Here is a 16,347-nt window from a genome sequence, read left to right on the forward strand (position 1 = left end):
TCTTTGCCTATGGTATTTCATGGATTAACAAAATAATTGCCATAATAATGATTATGTAGAGTGAGGCATATAGATACTAATTACCGACAGGTTCTTTTACATGTTACACCGTACTCTATTCTCTAACATCGCTATTAATCCTTACAGTATTCTTCAAGTATTTTAACGCTGTTCTCGTTTCTAATATTTTTTCCACTTTTGTCCCCAGGAGCAGCTCAGAAGGCGCAAAGAAGCAGAAGACCGGATCGCAGCCCAGAATGAGTTCCTCAGAACGTCGCTCCGAGGTTCCAACAAGCTGCAAGCGCTGGAGTCCACACCACCATCGTCGGGCACCGCGTTCGTCAACGATGCTTACGAGGACGACGTCAGCGACGATTCCGTGCAGTTATACGCCCTTGTTGGTGAGTACAAAGTGAATGAAAGCTTCTAAAAAGCGTTTTCACAGATCCCAAGTATTACTTTAACCCTACCACTGCTTCGGAACAATGGCCAATGCTGAGATGAAGCAGTGCAAGAAACACAGTCACCATTTCCAGCCTCTTTTTAATAAGATCATAAAGACTGTTTTAAGCACCTTCGGGACTTTGAACTTTCACAGCATCTATAAAGTTCAGATTGCACAATATGAAAACGCACAAGTGTACAAAGTAAGAAATATTTGTTATTACCTATCTACACTAAATTTATTTTACGTAGATCACTTTGAGTTCATACACCTACTACCTGCCTACGTATAAAATGCTGTTGGAACGGAATCGAAGTTCCGAGAATTGGGATTGGTCGCGTGTATTTAGAACTTCTATGAATCTGGCTCAATAGCATTTATAAAAACTTATTATTAGTTTAGATGTAGGCTTGTGCTATTTTATCGATAAACGAACGCAAAAATATTAATACCCACTTATAAGTATCCTGAAATGTGGGGGTGAGGTCCCAATGATTTGCACACATTTGCCGAAAAAGATTGAAATAATACTTGATTAGAACTAGGTACATAGATAGAATGTCCGCCAGCAAAAATGAACTCGTCGAATAAAAAGTTGGTACAGCACTTAGAATCGATACTTTATACGTTACATTTTTAGTACGAGTAGTTAAACAGGTAGCGAGCAATAAAGCCCCAATATCCTATAGCTACTTACATCAAAGTTACCTTAAATCGCCACGATCAAAGACAAGACCCTTAGCTCCTGAGCGTTCAGCATTTAGCCAAGCACATAACTGACGGTCAATATCCCTATATTATGTGCTGACAAGTGACGAAGATAGACCGCTCTAAAGCGCCTGCCCGCGGAAACCCGACACTATGTCAATAGATTATGTTAACGTCGTATACAGGGTGTTAGGTAAATGGGTATATGAGCCGACACTAGCCCATGTTAACATGGTCATATAAATGGTATGGTGAAGTCAGAAAATTGATATCTTCATTTTAATTATTTTCATTTTCATACAAATCGGATTTTATAAAATTTATTTTGTATGAAAATTAAAAAAAATAAAATCATGTTATCAAATTTCTGACTTCACCATACCATTTATATGCCCATGTTAACATGGGCTAGTGTCGGCTCATATACCCATTTACCTAACACCCTGTATATGCTATAATATGCTAAAATGTCAACGCCTCTGCCGGCCCTCCTCTCATAGTAGGCTTGGACGTGATATAGTCCGATATTCCGCACCGATAATAGGGTTACATGATAGTAGGTTCAATAATTGCTTACGTAGCAGATAAAATAACCCAGAGATCCTTTGAGAAATATTTTCTGAATTCATTTTCATAGTCTTTTTTCCAATATAGAGAACTAGAGACAACTGCAAAAGTTAAGCATTTAAGCTAACACAGATAGTGTTTAGCTCAATATGCTGTCGTCTGTGCGATAAAAACAGAAATTGGGTATGGAAGATTTACACACTTCATTCAATCGTACGTAAGATTGTGAGCAGCTAATTTTCTCTCAAGTAACTACATACATAAAATTCTCACTAAGAATACAGGAGTGACCTCTTTACAAGCTAAGAAGTTACTGCATTTCCCTCAGCCAGTTGTGCTATAAATTGGCAGTGAAAACGCGGGCAGGTTAGTTCCAGTTCACTCGTCGAGAGTCGAGACTAGTGGTGCTGAACTATCGACAGCCCATGTTTAATCGATAAAATATTCAAAGGCTCGTTCATTAGCGTTCGTAGCGCTGCACGTAGATTGGAAATGAGTTTATAAATTCCCGCAGGAATTTATTCTACATTAATGACGATAATATCCCGGTACTTCAACAACCTGGTGACAGGCTTATGACCAGCTATAGGAATTTGAGATGGCATAATATCGTGTTAAAAGAAGTTCCAAATCGTTATTGTACCTACCAAGTAATGGAATTACAGTCGGAATCATTACACCAATTTTTTTGTAATTTTAACCTTTATTTTTCGGGTCTCACCTCTGAATTGAGCTGACTCTAGCTAGGCCAGTGGAGTGTTAATTATTCTGATTTATTTTAAGTTGCTCAACAATTTATTTAGCCTTTTTTCCTGATCGAGCTATTCTCACCTCTACTGCATGGTTAATATTAGACTGTAATAATTGGAGCAGGGTGAATGCCTTCATTAGCTGAAATGAACTTTAAATCCACCGCAACGTTTATGAGCGTCGTCATATCTAATTTCCCAGGAAAAGAGTCTTTACGCGGAGTTATTTCATAATTAAGAAGCACATGGTTTCAAGTCCCTCATTTAAGGTCGGGTAAGCCACTGCTAATAAGGAACAGGTGCTTGATTCAATTTCATGAGCTTTATTATCTTACGTTATAACGATTATGGTTGTCGTCGGCTTTGTTAATTATTTTAAAATACAGAATATTTAGGTATAATTTGGATAACAGGATGATTGGGATAACAAACTGACTAAGGCTGGAATGCACCATCTTACTTGACAAACGTCAAAAATCTGTCAAACTCCATACAAAATACACCGGTTATCGTTATAGTTACGGTTAAAGTTACGTGGTGCAACTCAGCCTAAATTTTTTCTCGTTCATAAAAGTAAACATTATTTTTCTACACTCAAAACCACTTTGAGACTTCAAACCCATTACCAGAAAGCTTAATACCAACACAAAATATTATAATTTTGCGGCTACAGCGATGTTTCACCCACCCAAAACTAGCTCAAGGGCTACAGCCAAAAGGTTTACTACCTAAAAGCACATTTGAAAATCCTCTCATTTATCCCTAGCGAGCTTCTAAGGCTCAGGTTATCTAATATGTCTCGCGTGAGACACTAGGCTCTTCGCTAGTAAACTAAATTGTGTTTGGGGAACTATGTCTCGCATACCGGCGCATAGCAAGCAATCTGCTTTTGACGTCGTGATCTAGTTTGTCGTTTAATCTGCAGTAAATTCTTGGGCTGAAATGCGATGTGCTGAATTTATGTTTTTCAATTTGTGTAGTTTAATTCGTCGTGTTGAGATATCGTACTCTATTATTTATCTACTGGGTCCTACTGGCTGCTGGACAACCAAAATAAAAGCATCTATTAGATTGATAATCGAAATTCAACATTGAATCAATTGAAAGACATTGATTTACAACGACTCTACACAAGTTAGTCCCATTTTTCTCACTGAACAAAACATACAAGTACCTACCTACGTCACATTTTCATACGCCGCGCTACAGGGAAAAGGAAGGAGCCTGTTGGAAAAGTCTTGGATATAAATATGGCTGGGTTGCACCATCTTACTTTGATTGTAGCAAACGTTAAAAATCTGTCAATCTCCATATAAAAATCACTCAGCCTAAATCATCATCATGTTGATTTGAAGAGTTGAAATTACATTATATATATTTATTCCAGATTATCAAGAAGTATGCGCAGCGCTCTCGAGGGTGCAAAAGGCGTTGGGCGCGAGTGGGGAGACCGCCCTAGCAGCGAGGGTGGCCAGCGCAGCAGGAACGCTGCTGTGTCCAGCTCTAAGGACTGCCCTGGCCACGAGATCAGCAGTACTCACCGCTGTCAGGCATAAAAGAAGCGGGCTCAGTACTCCACACACGCATCGGGCCACGGATAGGCTGAAAGACGTGAGTATCCATACTGTGGTAGCTACATAGAGTCATTTTTGAATAGATGAGACCGCCCTAGCAGCGAGAGTGGCCAGTGCAGCAGGAACGCTGCTGTGTCCAGCTCTAAGGACTGCGTTGGCCACGAGATCAGCAGTACTTACCGCTGTCAGGCATAAAAGAAGCGGGCTCAGTACTCCACACACGCACCGGGCCACGGATAGGCTGAAAGACGTGAGTATCCATATTGTGGTAACCGTAAAATCTTGGGAAGACGAATGCGCTCTCGTTGGTCCAAAAAGAAACAGACAGTAAAGAGACTGCTGCAGGTATTAGCGTGTCATCAGGCTATACTATACTTTCAGAGTATTTTCGCTAGCAAGGGCCCTTACAATTTAAAATTTGAGAGCAGGGCCTTTAAAATTGAAATTGGACGACGACTATTTTAATTACGAATCGCTTAAAGGACGAATTCTAGAGTCAACGAAATGGTTTAGTTTCTAAGATTTTGTAAAACGTGTCATGGCCAATTTTTCATCAGATACTTTCAAGTAAAGTCTTGACTTTCAGAAAACGCAACTTAAAACTGTTTCAGCTACAAGACTATTCTCACCTCTCGTTCCCACCGCTGCAAATCTTGTGTAGCTAGGATCCACAATTTGACCGCCGATAAAAACCCAACCAGTGAAGTTCAATTAAAACTGAATTAGCTATCAAATCCTTTCCTTCTGCCCACACACAGTGCATGGACGTATTGGACGTGCAGACATCGTCAGGCGGCGAGAAGTCTGCGATAGCAGCGGAACTGCTCTCGATCCTGGGCGGGCTGGAGCTGGAGAGCCTGATCCAGGCGCACGACCAGGCCGCCGCGCTGCTTGACCCCGCGTCCTTCAACAGGGGGAAGAGGCATAAGGTCAGTACAATCCCAACTATATAATATAATATAATATAATATAATATATAATCCCAACTAATATTATAAATGCGAAAGTAACTCTGTCTGTCTGTCTGTCTGTCTGTCTGTCTGTTACGCTTTCCCGCTTAAACCTCGCAACCGATTTTGATGAAATTTGGCATAGAGATAGTTTGAGTCCCGGGAAAGAACATAGGATAGTTTTTATCCCGGTTTTTGAAACAGGGACGCGCGCGATAAAGTTTTTCTGTGACAGACAAAATTCCACGCGGGCGAAGCCGCGGGCGGAAAGCTAGTAATATTATAAATGCAAAAGTAACTCTGTCTGTCTGTCTGTCTGTTACGCTTTCCCGCTTAAACCTCGCAACCGATTTTGATGAAATTTGGCATAGAGATAGTTTGAGTCCCGGGAAAGAACATAGGATAGTTTTTATCCCGGTTTTTGAAACAGGGACGCGCGCGATAAAGTTTTTCTGTGACAGACAAAATTCCACGCGGGCGAAGCCGCGGGCGGAAAGCTAGTAAAGACTAAAAGACAAAAACTAGCACTTCACACCAACCGATCTATGTTTTTCTCGCGGTATCGGCACGTGCCAGGCCGCTTCTCTCCCCAAACATACGTATGTGAGGTAACCGTCCCCCAACAACGCCCTAGGCCGAGGTCTGAACCTCACTGGGGGCGCCCTTAGGCTCGTTGCTTAAATTTTGAGGTTGAGAGCCACTGCGCTCATCTATTGCCCGGTGAAGCTGAGAAAGCCACTCACGGCTATCGGCACAGTTCGTCCGAAAAAAAAACTGTTGAAAGACAAGTCACCATGTAAAAGAACCATAACGATCTCTGACTTAACCAGTAAACTTATGGAAGAAAGACGAAACTTGGTTTTGCAGTCCTCAGGATAGCTCCTACCTCATGTTAATGATAACTATCTAAATACTTCTCCAAGTCGAAAAGAGAGACGACGTCAATAGCAGAGATAATTATAATCAAATTCATGCATTAACCTATTATTATAAATTAATATAGCAATATCGTACATACAGATATCATAAAACAAAACATAATAGTTATTACCTACTCACATGCTAATGAAAACATAATGTAAACATTGTTGCTAAATGCACATATATGTTTTATAGTTTAACCTTAGTTTGAAGTATCTATTATTATTAATTAATAATTCTGACTCACTGTAATCAATAAATTCTTGCTCTTTTACATATTTGTATGACGCTACATAATAATATGTTTATCAAACTGATAAGATTAATAATAATATTGTGGGTCCACATGTTAAATCTATATTGACTTTAGTTAAAACGATTTGCACTCGTCTAGTAGTAACTATGTATTTAGTAGATAATATGTAAATAAGTATGTACTCTACATTTCATTCACGATTGATGAAAATGGCGGCATTATTTTCTATTCCAGAATAAACCTTAAATTTTTCCTACGTTTAATGCGTACTGTAGGACAAACAAATTATTAATCGTCATGAATCTTAATAACCGTCGAAGTTTTGGAATAATTTGGGAATAATTACGACGTAATTTCTGACTAAGCGATTGCGCCGGCCCTCGCCAAGTTAAATCGTCTCGGACCTTCCGCGTAAAGGTGGAGACACTCTTGTGTCTGCTGAAAGAATTTTGCGAGGACCCTAATAAAATAGATAACTTTAACTATTAGCCAGCACGAAGCGTATTAAGTACTGAACATCAAACGAAGCTTACATTTGTGGGATTATTTTTGGCCAAACCCTTACTTCTTCAGCCGATTCCCCCGTGTGACACGGATAGATAACATTGCATGCAATTTTAAAGACTTCTAAAATTAGTGAATTTCAGTTCGTTTAGCGTAGCCAAGTGTGTTGTCACCTTAAATCATTTCCCCGGGTATTCGTTTGGATTTGGCACGAATTATCATAGCATTAGCATAACATTTGCACTGCGATGTTTGCCTGTATTTAGACCAGAAAGTACTACACTTAAAAGACGTGAATCTAGGGTACCTCCGACATTATACAGCGAGAGTGGGTAATGGTCGGCGGATAAAGTAGAGCCAATGACATTATGAGCTTTAAGCGTTTAGTATAAGTTTCAAAAATCGGTTGAGGAAATTTTTGTAGGTTGACATGCTCAATGTACATGACTCTACTATGGTATTCCACTAAAATTCTTTTGAAATGTGTTTTTGCAAAGACGGAGGCCTGCAGGACAGGAAACAACATTATATGATGTTATCCAAAAATCCTAAAAACATACAATAAGTAACATATTTTCTGTCTCAACACAGTTTCATGCTTACGATGTCAAATTACTTGCGAAATACCAATTTTTCTTACATAACAAACAGTTTTCAGAAATTCGAGAAAAATTTTCAGCACCTTTTCCGATGCATTTGATTTTAATCAATTCTCAGATTAATTAACGAAAACTAAGAATGTTTGATCGGAAAGCAGAAATGGTGCTTCATATTAAATTAAATAATGTAATTTAATATGGACAATGCGCATCGCAGCTTTTACTTAACGAAATAATTTTCGGTTGTATTTTCTGAGTAGCTTAATTTAATATCATTTGTAATTTATAAAATGTGTTTGTATGGTGAATGTTCAATGATGTTCATGGATTGTATACTTCGTGGTATTTAATCAATATTGTATTGTTTCAGACTGGAAATAACTATAATCACAAAGGAGAGAACGATAAAGCTTTAACCGCGCACTCGCCGGACGACCCCAGCGAAAACATCAAAATTATTAAAATTGAAAAGACTAACGAACCACTTGGTGAGTATTAAAATTATCCTCTAGTTTCCAAGTAAATAATACTTAATGTCAGCCAGTTAATGAATCCGTCGTGTTCTTACAAATTTTACATGTCAAAAACTGACTAAAAACTTACGACAGTAAAGTTTTGTCCGCGAGGCGAATAAGTATGCTGGTTGCATTTCCTGGTTGAATAGCAAAGATAAATGGCCGATATATTTTTATAACATTATACTTACCTAGGTTATTTATTTGACATATTTGTTTCCAATTTCAGGTGCTACAGTAAGAAATGAAGGAGAAGCAGTTGTTATCGGTAGGATAGTGAGAGGAGGCATCGCGGAGAAGTCGGGGCTGTTACACGAAGGAGACGAGGTACGTTGTAATTGTCATGACAACTAACATCGCCGTAGCCCTATATTCAAACCTATACATTAATAAATAAATTTATTCATCTCATCAGTGATTTGTACTTGGTAAAGTTAGTAAATTTAGAAGCGCTATTACCATGCCACAAACCGAGACTAATCGCGCCTCTCTTTCCCACCACTGCAACTCCTCCACAGCTAGTTTCAATAGTTTGACTTCCAATGAAACTCGACCATTACGTTTAGTAATTCACCGACTTATTCTAACTTTTCACATCAATTTTCACAGTTGCTAGAAGTAAACGGTCTAGCCATGCGAGGGAAGTCAGTGCACGAGGTATGTCAGCTCCTGGGCGCGCTGACGGGCACGCTGAGCGTAGTGCTGGCGCCGCGAGCGCGCGCGCCGCGCCCGCCGCCGCCGCACCGCGTGCTGCACGTGCGCGCGCACTTTGACTACGACCCCGAGGACGACGTCTACATCCCTTGCAGGGAGCTCGGTGAGTTGTAAAGATCAAAAGACACAAACAGAGACACAAGGAACATTCTATACGCGTCACATTAGACGCAACGCTAGAAGAAACTATGCGTAGCACTAATCGTGGGTAAGTATGTACTCGTAGCAGTATAAAGTGTCGTAGCGCTAACGTGCGCGAGCTAATACTACGACATCGTTCAGCTCAAATGTATAGCAAACATGGGGCGCACTACGTCCGTAGCACTATAAAATATGGTAGCGCTACGCGCTAAGATGAATGAATGCCGAATGAAAGCTGTGAGTGCGTACTCACTACGTTCGTAGCACAATACACAGTGTCGTAGCGTTATACGTGCGCGCTCTCTCACTACGAGTCTACGATGCAAGAGGTTTGCCAACTCTTGGGCGCGCTGACAGGCACGCTGAGCGTGGTGCTGGCGCCGCGAGCGCGCGCGCCGCGCCCGCCGCCGCCGCACCGCGTGCTGCACGTGCGCGCGCACTTCGACTACGACCCCGAGGACGACGTCTACATCCCTTGCAGGGAGCTCGGTGAGTTGTAAAGATCAAAAGACACAAACAGAGACACAAGGAGCATTCTATACGCGCCACATTAGACGCAACGCTAGAAAAAACTATGCGTAGCACTAATCGTGGGTAAGTATGTACTCGTAGCAGTATAAAGCGTCGTAGCGCTAACGTGCGTGAGCTTATACTACGACATCGTTCGGTTCGAAATAATATTATTATGTTGCAAACATGGGGCGTACTACGCGTAGCACTATAAAATATCGTAGCGCTTTGCGCACCCTTTAATTACGACGATGTTTAGTTGAATACCGACTGAAAGCTTTAGTCGTAGCACTATACAAACGTAGTCTATAGTAGCGTGCGTATGCTCTTACTACGAGTCTACGATGCGGAGGACGACGTGTTCATTTCTTGGATGGTGACTGACTAGTATGGAGGTTAGTATATTAACGGTGCACGAAGTGTGTCAACTCCTGGGCGCGCTGACGGGCACGCTGAGCGTGGTGCTGGCGCCGCGAGCGCGCGCGCCGCGCCCGCCGCCGCCGCACCGCGTGCTGCACGTGCGCGCGCACTTCGACTACGACCCTGAGGACGACGTCTACATCCCGTGCAGGGAGCTCGGTGAGTTGCTGACACAAATAATTCTTTTTTATCGACAGGCACAGAACAGAGCATTATATTCGCGCCGCATTATTCACAACGCGAGAAGAAACACTTTTAAGTAAGTATAGTCATGTACTCGTAGCAGTATAAAGTGTCGTAGCACTATACGTGCGCGCGCTTAGACTACGACATCATTTAGCTCAAAATGTATAGCAAACATGGGGCGCACTACGTCCGTAGCACTATAAAATATCGTAGCACTACGCGCTTAGTTGAATGAATGCCGAATGAAAGCTGTGCGTGCGTACTTACTACGTTCGTAGCACAATACACAGTGCCGTAGCGGTATACGTGCGCGCTCTCTCACTACGAGTCTACGATGCAAGAGGTATGCCAACTCTTGGGCGCGCTGACGGGCACGCTGAGCGTAGTGCTGGCGCCGCGAGCGCGCACTACAACAATTTATCCAGTTCAGTGCATTTCAAACACACATTACGTTCGTAGCACTTATAAAGTGTAGTAGCGTTACACGACACACGTGCACCCTATTTGACTACGACAATGTTCAATTCAATCAGTAGCCTACACAATCTCGTAGCGCTACATTCTTCAAGTATAAAATAATGAAGTAACGTGACGTTACAAACACTACTAGATTAAATAGATTAACCGTTAAAAGAAATGAAGATTCCATATTGTACAAATTTCATTGCAAGTACCTGTTTACTAGTTGTTTTGCATTCACTTCCTGTCTTATCACGTTACACTGTTTACAGTAGGATGTCTGTCATCTGTTTATACTATAATTCCACAGCAAAACGTTAACCAAAACATTCGTAAATTCCAGGCATAAGTTTCCAAAAAGGCGACGTGTTGCACGTGATCAGCAGAGAGGACCCCAACTGGTGGCAGGCGTTCCGGGAGGGAGAGGAGGACCAGTCGCTCGCCGGCCTCATACCCAGCCAGGCCTTCCAGCACCAGTGAGTATATTACCATTTTAAGATCTGCAGTAAGACTAAACTATAGGTCTAGTGCCTGAGGTATGACAGCAGCACGGCAAGGGTGACATTGACATATTATGACGTAACAGATCATAAAAATCTGAAGCACATCTGAAGTTACCGCTCCCATACCTCAGGCACTGACTGAGTTAAGCGCTGAATCCTTACCTACTTAATCCTACTAATATTATAAATGCGAAAGTTTGGATGTCATGATGTCTGGATGTTTGGATGTCTGGATGTTTGTTACTCTTTCACGCAAAAACTACTGAACGGATTTTGTTGAAACTTTACAGTATTACTGTTTATAACCCAGATTAACATAATAGGCTATAATTTATGACGATCTGTGACAAACTAAATTTCACGCGGGTGAAACCGCGGGCAAAAGCTAGTTCCGACATAAATCTGTGCTTAGCTCTTAATAATGTATCTTAGTCTCACGATACCTATAGACTTACTTAATTACTTACCTACTTCAATACTTCAGTGACCCAAAATGTATCTTTGCCTTCGATAAGAGATATCGTCATTTGAATCGGTCTTATGCGGTTTCTTATCCCACCAAGCTCTCGAAGATCCGCGTTAGAGATGAAACGGATATCCGGTAACTATCCGGTAGGCCGGATATCCGGCCTAAATTTACTATCCGGCCGGATACCGGATAGTAACTCACTATCCGGCCGGATACCGGATATTAAAAAACTACGACAATTTCCTATTAACCCTTACACGACCATAAGATATCTAAGACTAAATATAAGTAACGTGTTATTATTTTTATTTGTTTTGGGTCTAAAATAAGGAAATATGACCAGAAAAACAAAGTAGGGTGCACAGTTTTTCTGAAATTTCATGGGAAATATTTTTCCCTGTGGGCTATAAGGGTAAATGAAATAATAGTAAGGTTTGGCTCATAAGTATTTTATTTATTGCTTTATAACACAAAAAATATAAATAAAAATTATAGAAGAATAATACACAAGGGTCTGTAATGACATGTACATGTAAAATTATTTATTATTAGATAACTTTACATGTCTCGTGCTATGATGTGGTGATGATTCTCAAGATTGCTCAGGAGCGGTTCTTCTACGCAGGGTTCTTTGGGCAACTCTACGTACACTCAGTACGCGTTGTTCATAGCATTATCTATCTAGAATATAAAAAAGAGACGCAACCGCCTCTGTGGTCTAGTAGAAAGATCATCTGCTTCATAGCCCTCTGGCCTCCCGGGTCCTATTCTCAGTGGGGCAGATCTATTTTCTGTTTGGTTTGGTTGGTGACAGGGCATGTTCTTAGTCCACCTAGCTAGCTTCCACCATCGTACCAAAACAAATCTGTCGCCATAACAACAATGCTAGCAGCATTCTTGTGTTCCGGCAGTTGGAGGTAATATAGCCAGTTCCTCTGTTCTTGAGGATTCCGGGCGATGCTCGCCTACACCTTCAGCCTGAACATCATTTTCCATCAGGAGAGATGTAGACTAAATAGAATATAATAAAAGCGCAAAGCCTTATGAGTTTTATCATATTTTTTACGATATAGCTCACAAGGCTTTGCTTTGGTCCATAAGGTCCACACAACCCAGCATATTATTGCACCACCGGATCACTTCCGTGCTTGCAACATATTTTTTTTAGTGGTTCCTACTTGTTTCCTCATTACTGTAGCACTATACAGGGTGGAAACGATAAGTGATCTCACTAGATTATTTCTAAACTATACAAGATATCAAAAAACTAGTTACTGATCCTGAAAATGCTTCATGAGCTCTATCAAACGGTATTAATAATAGATTACAGAATAAAGTGGATCTATCCGAAAATTCAATGTTTCCAGCTTCCATACATTTGGTAAAGTCACATTATTTTAAAAACTACGCATGATATCGTAAAACTGATTACTGATTCTAAAAGTGCTTCACAAGGTCTATCCAACGGTATCAATATTAGGTTACAGAATAAACTGGATCTATCAAAAAATTCAATGTTTCCTTTTTCCATACATTTTGTACTACCACATTCATGACACTCATCTCTTGACAATATTAGCAAGTAAAGCCTAAAACCAATGTTTTCCATGAATAATTTAAAATAAGAATACAATTTACGAGTTTATTTTAAGAGTTTATTATTAAATAAAAAAATACACTTCTAATATTGTGTGTCTGGCATACATTTAGTATGGAAGCTGGAAACATTGAATTTTCAGATAGATCCAGTTTATTCTGTAACCTATTATTGGTACCATTTGAAAGAGCTCTTGAAGCACTTTCAGGATCAGTAATCAGTTTTTCAATATCTTGTATATTTTAGAAATAATCGAGTGAGATCACTTAACGTTTCCACCCTGTATAGACATTACTGTAAAAAAATATAGGTAGACATAATAAAAATACAAGAAAACAGTAAATTACTAAAGAGTATTACATATACTAACAATAAAATAAATATGCCTGTTATGGACCACAGGGAAGAATATTTCCCTAAAGATAATTTGACATTATTGGGTATTTGTGCTCATTATCTGCAGTTTGCTTTATTATTACACTAGCTTCCGCCCGCGGCTTCGCCCGCGTGAAACTAGTTTTTGAAAAAAAGTAGCCTATGTTCTGTCTCAGGGTCTAAAGATTGTCTGTACCAAATTTCATCGAAATCGGTTGCGAGGTTTAAGCGGGAAAGCGTAACAGACAGACAGACAGAGTTACTTTCGCATTTATAATATTAGTTGGGATGGGATAAAACTGTACTTACCGGATAATATAAAACAGGTGAAGAAACACAGTAAATATATTATTACAAATCTAAAAAACTTCAGAATATTATGAAGTTCGGCCGGTGAATATTTTGGTTTTGGCGCAAGAAAAATTTGAGACTTCTTTTTTTTATCCACGTTCTGGAAGACATTCGTTACCTTGAATATACGTTATATTATGATATTCAGTAAAAAAAATATCGATTGGATAATAATTGAATAATTAATGACGAGTTTTAAAGAAGGGAAAAACATTTCCCTAGGTCGTGAAAGGGTTAATAAAATGAAATAAATTAATCTTCGAGGCAAATATCAATAAAATGGCTTATAATAATGACGGCTTTTATATAAAAACCAAAAAGTTACAAAAAAGCCATATTAAGGCCTTTCAAAAAACTAATTTCATTTTCTGGACTATATTCTCTCTAATGACGAATACATAAATGGTAAATATCTGTTAATGTCGAAATATTGCCAAATAAAATAGGCGATCGTTTTTTCACTGATGATGGTCTGATGTCATGACATGATGCAGTTCAGTCAGATTACGCAGCAAGTAAACTAATTTAATTTTCGCTTTTTAATCACACACTCGCGATGGCAACCGAAATCGCCCGAATTAATCTGCCCCCTAGATAAGTGGCAAAATCTGTCATTCTATTCGGACGGATTCAATTTTCGAAAAGTGTGACTAGTCTAGTCTACTAATAGACCTGATCGCGTTCGAAGCACCTGTGCGGCGCTAAACTCGACACGACATGCAACGAGACAATGGGCCAACTATCCGGCCGCCGGATATCCGGCTATCCGGCCTAGCAGCTGGCCGGATATCCGGTATCCGGTATCCGGCCAAACAACTATCCGTTTCATCTCTAATCCGCGTCCACCATTCAAGAGTATAATATACTATTTCATAAGTTGTGTTTTTTATGTAATTCAGATCCAAGACCCAAAAGCTTAAAGCCTAACTCCAACTTAACCTCTGTTTCACACACTTCTTTCCATTTAACAAACTAGTGCGTTAAAAATATCACTTTTGCTCTCCAGACGGGAATCCATGAAGCTGACGTTAGCAGGCGAAGTAGCAGCTCGGGATAAACCTCGGAAAGGCGGCACGCTGCTGTGCGCTAAGAAACCGCCGCGGAAAAAGAAGGGCAAGAAGGCCACTAGCGAAGCGGGGTACCCGCTGTATTCTACCTCAGGGGGCGACGGTGAGTCGACTTTAACTTAGTAGTTTAATAGATGAAAAAAGACGTAGGTACACTGAAATAACTCCCCTAAAGATTTCCATAACGATCGGTCCTACGCTGCCCGCATCCAGGTGATTCCCGCGATCTTTACCAGATCGTCAATCCACCGAGTGAGAGGCCTGCCTGTGACTACGTTTTGAGGCCCGTGATAGTCATTCGATGACTTTTCAGCCCTAACGGATACTTAACTGTTGAACTGATAACAGTTCTATGAGCTATGTGCCCCGCCCGCTGCCGTTTGGCAAGGCTGGGTATATCAGTTACAGCTTTGGTCAAGCAAGGTATATGACTCCAAACGCCATTTATTGTACATGCTCTTAAAATATTTTCCCCTTCCAGAGTTCGAGCAAGAAGAAATCCTAACGTACGAAGAAGTAGCGCTGTACTACCCTCGGGCGTCGCACAAAAGGCCGATCGTCCTCATCGGGCCTCCCAACATCGGCCGCCACGAACTCCGCCAGAGGCTCATGGAGGACGGTTCGAGATTCGCCGCTGCGGTGCCTCGTGAGTTCATTTATCATTTTATTTAGAGAGAGAAAGAAGAAGTCCTAACGTACGAAGAAGTAGCGCTGTTTTACCCTCGGATGTGTCCATTCATCATTTTATTTAGATAGAGACAAGGATAGGTCCTGCTAGGCCCGCATCCAGGTGTTTGGCCAGCTATGGACGTGTCAGAGTTAACTGAAAAGAACGAACCAAAAGACCCAATAGACCTTGTCTCGTTATTAAAATATCTCAGAAAAGAGGATGATCAGAAAGATAGACAGAACTCGAGTCATTGATAGTGGGCCTTCTATTATAGTAAAAAGGATGTTCAGATTTTTATCAGAATGAAAGAAAGGGAAAGACCTCAGACTGCACCGAAATATTCATAAAACACTAGCCTTATATTTTTTGACTTTTGCCCTTAGCCACACACTTAGAAATTCATGTTTATTTACATAGGTAGGTAATTAGATTACCTAATAACAGTTTTATATACCTACCTAATTAGATTAGCTAATAATAATGTATCTTACTCACAGACACGTCACGCCCTCGAAAAGACCACGAGGTGCCCGGGCAAGACTACCACTTCATCTCGCGCACGCAGTTTGAAGCCGACATACTCAACCGCAAGTTCGTGGAACATGGGGAATACGAGAAGGCGTACTATGGTGAATATACAACCACTTTATTATCTTCAGCCTTGAAAGCAAAAGGCAAAGGCCTGTAATTTCGAAGCCAGTTACGTTTTACTACAACGTCTTTAGTAAATTTACTTAAGTACCTATCTATTTTTACTTAAAGAAAACCCCAATCGAAACCATGTTATTACCCAAATAAATAAAATAAATAAATGTAATCCTGATACTGAATAAACAATTTTGTACTTTTTGTACTTTTGTCTTGGCTTCTGTAAGCCAGTTGAGTTTTGTAAAGTCTTTGCTTAGAATTTCGTCATCCATTCTGGCGCCCGTATTCACAAACATTAATTACTACGTCTCACAGTGCGCGTGGACGCACAGGGTGACACACGAACCAGTCACAGAGCTCTGTTCAACGCTGTGAGTTCGATTTGCTGCTTACTTAAGCAAGCATCGTTTGTGAATACGGGCGTGAATGTCAATATTAATCTATATAAA

The 16,347-nt window shown here is 40.5% G+C and overlaps 1 protein-coding gene across 1 annotated transcript in view; it reads left to right on the forward strand.

Annotated features, from left to right (window-relative positions):
- LOC135078267 (uncharacterized) overlaps nucleotides 1-16,347 on the forward strand; it is a 156,558-nt gene that overhangs the window by 135,924 nt on the left and 4,287 nt on the right. The window contains exons 9-20 of the mRNA XM_063972866.1: nucleotides 209-401; nucleotides 3,857-4,084; nucleotides 4,127-4,293; nucleotides 4,802-4,972; nucleotides 7,644-7,761; nucleotides 8,018-8,115; nucleotides 8,398-8,515; nucleotides 8,971-9,132; nucleotides 10,562-10,694; nucleotides 14,520-14,683; nucleotides 15,062-15,226; nucleotides 15,748-15,879. Coding sequence (XP_063828936.1) covers nucleotides 209-401; nucleotides 3,857-4,084; nucleotides 4,127-4,293; nucleotides 4,802-4,972; nucleotides 7,644-7,761; nucleotides 8,018-8,115; nucleotides 8,398-8,515; nucleotides 8,971-9,132; nucleotides 10,562-10,694; nucleotides 14,520-14,683; nucleotides 15,062-15,226; nucleotides 15,748-15,879 — 1,849 coding nt within the window. The remainder of the gene's footprint in view (nucleotides 1-208; nucleotides 402-3,856; nucleotides 4,085-4,126; nucleotides 4,294-4,801; nucleotides 4,973-7,643; nucleotides 7,762-8,017; nucleotides 8,116-8,397; nucleotides 8,516-8,970; nucleotides 9,133-10,561; nucleotides 10,695-14,519; nucleotides 14,684-15,061; nucleotides 15,227-15,747; nucleotides 15,880-16,347) is intronic.

Source organism: Ostrinia nubilalis, chromosome 14 (assembly GCF_963855985.1).
Source record: "Ostrinia nubilalis chromosome 14, ilOstNubi1.1, whole genome shotgun sequence".
NCBI classification, from domain to species: Eukaryota; Metazoa; Arthropoda; class Insecta; order Lepidoptera; family Crambidae; genus Ostrinia; species Ostrinia nubilalis.